This window comes from Pristiophorus japonicus, chromosome 8 (genome assembly GCF_044704955.1).
Source record: "Pristiophorus japonicus isolate sPriJap1 chromosome 8, sPriJap1.hap1, whole genome shotgun sequence".
Taxonomy (NCBI): domain Eukaryota; kingdom Metazoa; phylum Chordata; class Chondrichthyes; family Pristiophoridae; genus Pristiophorus; species Pristiophorus japonicus.
The window spans coordinates 123,680,061-123,686,060 of record NC_091984.1 but is presented as its reverse complement, the minus strand read 5'-3'; the positions used below and the strand labels follow the sequence as shown (position 1 = coordinate 123,686,060).

General features: G+C 45.2%; 1 protein-coding gene across 2 annotated transcripts in view; it reads left to right on the top strand.

Annotated features, from left to right (window-relative positions):
• Positions 1-3,183: 3,183 nt before the first annotated feature.
• The window catches only part of LOC139268740 (procollagen galactosyltransferase 2-like), a 213,694-nt gene continuing 210,877 nt past the window's right edge, over positions 3,184-6,000 (top strand). For both annotated transcript variants that reach the window (XM_070887391.1, XM_070887390.1), the window contains exon 1: positions 3,184-3,597. In XM_070887391.1, coding sequence (XP_070743492.1) covers positions 3,368-3,597 — 230 coding nt within the window. In that variant the 5' untranslated portion in view covers positions 3,184-3,367. The remainder of the gene's footprint in view (positions 3,598-6,000) is intronic.

The following is a 6,000-nucleotide window of genomic DNA, read 5'->3' as shown; positions in this document are numbered from 1 at the left end:
CCTGGCCAAAGACCACCCTAAGTGGAGGAAGTGCATCTGGGAGGGCGCTTAGCAACTCAAGTCTCATCGCCGAGAGCATGCAGAAATCAAGCGCAGGCAGTGGAAAGAGCGTGCGGCAAACCTGTCCCAGTCTCCCTTACCCTCAACGACTATCTGTTTCGCCTGTGACAGGGATTGTGGCTCTCATATTGGACTGTTCAGCCACCTAAGGACTCATTTTAAGAGTGGAAGCAAATCTTCCTCGATTCTGAGGGACTGCCTATGATGATGATGATGTCAGTTGCCCTCCATACCATACCTCATGAGAGGGCCATAGATGACAGCAGAGCCCAGTTCTGTTTACCCAATGTCAACACAGTCACACTTTCTAGAAGGGGTCACTGTATAATCTTAGCCATGCTGAATTGGACATATATCACATTCTTTCATCGCGTTGGATCAAATCCTGGAATTCTATACCAAATAGCACTGAGGGAGCACCCTCATCACATCGGGTGCAGTGCTTTAAAAAGGCCCACTACCACCTTGTAACTAGGGATGGGCAATAAATGCTGGCTTTACCCACATCCCGGAAATGAATAATTTAAAAAAGAACCAAAAATAGGATCCCTATCTGATTGTTTTTCCCCTTCCATCACCTACAGACACTGAGGAAGATTTTAGCGTCCCATTACCACCCTCAGCTAACTCAGCACACCCCAGGGATCTAATGTGGGATCTTCCTGAGCAGTGCGTCTCAGTACTGCACTGTGGAATGCATTTACCCATTGAGGTATTAAAGTAGGCACCCCTGCCCCATAATCTCTTTTTTAAATCAGTAGCATGCACACTAGTAATACAAGAGAACAGCAAATGTTGTTTTATTCATGCATTTGATGCCCTCTCAATTCTAACTGCACAGTGGTGCATGCAGCCAGTATAACTACAGCTGTAAGTATAATACCGACATTGCCAATCTAATTGTAGCATTATATCAGGCACTATTTGTATCAGATTAACATCTATGTTAACAAAATCTCTTTTGTTGAAATAGTGTCAGCTGTGGCTTAATGGGTAGTGCACTCACCTTTGTAGTTAGAAGGTTGTGGGTTCAAGTCCCACTCCAGGAACTTGAGCACATAAAAAATCTCAGTGCTGAGGGAATGCTGCACTGTTGGAGGCGCTGTCTTTTGGATGAGACGTTAAACCGACGCAGACATAATGGCACTATTTTGAAGAAGAGCAGGGGAGTTATCTCCGGTGTCCTGGCCAATATTTATTTCACAATCAAAATAACAAAAAAAAAGAATATCTGGTCATTATCACATTGCTGTTTGTGAAAGTTTGCTGTGTGCAAATTGGCTGCCGCGTTTTCCACATTTCAACAGTGACTACAATCCAAAAGTACTTCATTGCCTGTAAAGCGCTTTGAGACATCCGCTGGTTGCGAAAAGCACTATATAAATGCAAGACCTACAAGTCTTTCTTTAAGAGAGAAAAATGGATGGATAATAGAAGGCAGCATGGAATTCAGTAAGATCATAAGAAAGAACACAGGGTGGAAATCAAACAGGAGAAGGATGGAAGGAAATTCAAAGGCACATCTTAAAAAGGAGGGAAATAGTGAGAGTGGCAACATTTTATAAACGAGATACCATAAGGACATAAGAACATAAGAAATAGGAGCAAGAGTCGGCCATACAGCTCGTCGAGCCTGCTCCGCCATTTAATACGATCATGGCTGATCCGATCATGGACTCAGGTCCACTTCCCCGCCCGCTCCCCATAACCCCTTAATCCCTTATCAGTTAAGAAGCTGTCTATCTCTGTCTTAAATTTATTCAATGTCCCAGCTTCCACAGCTCTCTGAAGCAGCGAATTCCACAGATTTACAACCCTCTGAGAAAAGAAATTCCTCATCTCAGTTTTAAATGGGCGGCCCCTTATTCTAAGATCATGCCTTCTAGTTCTAGTCTCCCCCATCAGTGGAAACATCCTCTCTGCATCCACCTTGTCAAGCCCCCTCATAATCTTATATGTTTCGATAAGATCACCTCATTTTTCTGAATTCCAATGAGTAGCAGCCCAACCTCCTCGACCTTTCCTCATAAGTCAACCCCTCATTCCCAGAATCAACCTAGTGAACCTTCTCTGAACTACCTCCAAAGCAAGTATATCCTTTCGTAAATATAGAAATCAAAACTGTACACAGTATTCCAAAAGCCAAAGAGTAAAAAAATACAGTAAACATAATTCAAATTAGCAGGCATAAATAGACAAAGTCAACTTAAGACAGAGAGAAAAATATAATTGCATGAGATAAGATATTTTGGTGAGGGGACAGAGGATTTCACTTGTAACAGTGTTTGCCATTATGGAATTATGGATTGTCCCTTACAGAATTGTTACTAAATTAAAATCCAACCCACTCTCTGCTATTGAGTACCAGGTGTAACAGAGGGCAGGGAGGATTCGTGATAGCAACAGTTCCAGCTGTAAGGACCCAACATATTGTTACATAAAATGTCACACATCGCATCATTTAAATTAATTTAATTATTTAATGTTTCAGGACAGTCTTTTATCACAATAATGTCCAAACTTCATTAGCCTTTGAACGATTTCTGTCCAATCACTCACTCCATTGACGGAATTTGTTTTGATGGGTCCCTGGTAAATCCAAATTCACCTTACAGCTGAAAAGGCTTCGAACATTGGCATCTAAAACTAAATGTCACTTGCTCAATTTGCGGGACCTTGTAATGCAAATGCCTACATAACAACGGCCACTGCACTCCAAAAGGTATGAGGGGGTTTATCAAGACTATATGGTTAAAACAACTAAAGCTCAAAGAAAGACTTGTATTTATGTAGCGCTTTTCGCGACTATCGGACATCTCAAAGTGCTTTACAGCTAACGAAGTACTTTTTGAAGTGCAGTCATTGTTGTAATGTAATGTTAAAAAGTCAATCTACTGGGAGTTTAAGATAATGATCAAGGGAGGCAAGTGCAAGAAAGACAAATGAATTGGAGGATTGTCATCTGTTTATAGGATTAATTCTGCGTTTGCAGTTCAAAAATAAATGTGTTAACTTGCAATGTAAGTTTGCCAGGTGCTTACATTTTGATACAAAATAGCATTCTGCTAAAGTACAAACTGCAGCTTCTTGCACAGAGAGTCGGTCTCCCTGTGGCAGGTTTGGATGCCGGCTGCCTTTATTCTGTATGTAAATGACTGCAGATCGCCGAGTGATAAAAGTCAGGAGAGAGAGAGAGGGAGAGTGAGAGAGCTGGGGCTACTATTACTTAACAAGCAGCACCAGCAGAGTGCCAGTGCCAGTCAGGACAGGACACCGGCAGCCTCGCTTTAAGAGCACCTACTTCAACATGGCTGCGCGCACACACCTCCCCAAATCTCTCATCTGCCTGCTGCTCTCGGTGACAGCGATCGCAGGCGATGGGGCTTATTTTTCCGAGGAGAAACTGGCGTCGGAGTCGGCTTTACAGAGACCGAAGATTTTGCTGGCCATCATAGCCCGCAACGCGGCGCGCACACTGCCCCATTATCTGGGCTGCATCGAGAGGCTGGACTACCCCAAGGACAGAATCGCTCTCTGGTGAGTTTAGCGGCAACTGATTTATTTCAGTTAAAGATTTGTTTAGAAAAAAAAGTCTTCATTTGATTGATTGACCACAATAGCCAAATTCATTTAGCAGGATTTATAGGAAATCCATGAAGAAAGGTTGACTCTGAGATTGGCACCGATTGAGCTGTTGATACAGGCTGAGGATTGGTTTTCCCACAGTTACTGGTTTGTTGTGAAGTCTGGCAGTGTTAGTCCCGACAATTCAGCAGCTTCCTAATACACGATGTAGCAGATAAGGATAACGCGTGCATTTTCTGTTCAAAAAGCTAGGCGTTGTTTTATTCTGCTTCACCAGAAGTTTTTTTTTATACACAAACACCTGTGTAGAATATTTCAGAGGGTCACAGACTGAGGACGGGAGCAGTTAACATTTGCAGTGGGAGAGGGGGCGGCTGCATCGATCGCTTTATTCACACGATGAGAGTCCTCTTAAAGTGTGAGCTGGTGTGCGATGTTGGGAGAAACCCCTTTTGCCGGATCTCGGTGCTGTTGATCGTCCTTGCGTTTCGCTCATGCTTCACAACAGCGTGTCATTCATTCAAATATCCCCCCCACCTGTCAGTCTCGGGATGGGATTGATACAAGCGCCCCCGGTGGGGGACTGCCTCCGTTTAACAGCTGGTGATGTGGCTGTGAGACACGGGCCGAAAGCCCCCGAGCCTCACCCCCTGCCCAGTTGTACCTGCAGAGTGAAATGTAACCCGGTGTGGCGGGTACATGCGGTGTCCTGGGTCTAGCGGCGTGCCTTTCCTGGGCTGTGTTAGCACCGCCCCCTGTTACACACGGGATTTAGGGGCGGGTTTAATCCTTCACTCCTTGTGTACAAATACCTCAAACCAACAGTTTATACTCCCAATCCTACCGGTTTTCACCGTGGAGACAATAACCCAGACTTATCTGAGAAAAGGGATGTCTGGTGTTAACATGGCAGGGGAAAGCGGTCAGTGTTTCAATGAAGTGTGTGTGTGTGTGTGAATAGTTCCCCAGTGCAGTGTTAAGCAGGCCGAGTAACTGGGCTCAGAGCTACAGCAGTGGCGAGTCAGCTCCAGAGCCGGGAGCAATGCTCAGGGTTCCCGCCTCTCCCTATCTCCCACACTATTGTTTACATCGCTTCCCTGGATTTCAATGAAGTGTGTGTGTTGTTGGGTTACCAACCCTACAGGATTGTCTTGGAGCCTCCAGGAATTAAAGGCGAATCTCTTAAGACACTGCTGGAGCAGCCCAGGATGGAAATCATAGTGACTTTTAAAAAAAAAGTGTTTTATGATTTCCTTGGAACTTTCGTCTATTAGTGCTCAAACTATTGGAGGCGGGAAAGAAGGCTCTGTGGCGGGTTGGAAGCGATGTGATGAATCCTCTAGAAATAGATCCAAACAGAGTTAGCAGCCCGAGTGTGGTGATTCCCCCACCACTGCGCTTCCTGGTACAAATGATTAAGATTTAAAATGTGCTGAGGATTGAGCGCCCTGGACTCCGGGAGGCAGCCCTGATTTGTTGCTATTGGTGTGAGTCTGTCACCTTGGCAGTCACACACACACGCCTGTGTGAAAGTTAGTCATAAACTCCTAATGATATTTATAGAGTGCATCAGCTGAGAGTTGGTGGGGAAGAGAGCTCGCTGTTTAGAAGAAGGGCAGTCAGTATGTGTGCGTGACCACTTGCACATGACATCTCAACACGCGATTCTCAGTCGGCGTTTCCCCGAAAAGTTAAAAAAAAAATAAAGCTGAGGGTCTTGAAGGAGTTAAGGCAGCAAACCATGCTGGTCGCTTATGCAGTCAGAGGTGAGGAGCGGGGCGGGGCCATTCATGTCACTCTCGCCTGCACAATATTGATCGTTTCGCCTTATCGAGTCTCGGGTGGGAGATGATAATGCTTTTGTTTCACTTCGCCCCTTTTGCTGAATTAAAAACGCCCACTTTATTCATTCAACGATGACTGTCGAGTTCAGTTGAGCAATAACTTTATGAAAGAAATAAACTTTAAAACTTTTTTTAAAAACCTCGTTGTAATTAGGTCGAGTCTTCAATTCGCAGCGCAGCACGTTTGCAATTGTTTAACCGGCTTAAATTTGCCCCCAATTTGTGAATGGCCAGAATCTCCAGTGCTGAGGAGAAATGTACAGTGCGTGTGTCCAACATATTGGAGCCAACTGTTTGGACTGCCCGCTCCCGCGGTAATAATGCGGGGCTGCGGGTTATTGTAAACACCTCGCGGTGCGTCTGCATCGCAGCTGGTGTTGGTCACATCCTGTTTTACCTTTTTTTATTCAGTCCAAATGCCGGTGAGCAGGAGCAGGGCCGAGACAAGCCCAGGCACTGTGCCTGTTGTTGGGCAGCCGCCAGGCACTGGCAGCGGGGCAGCCCATGAAGC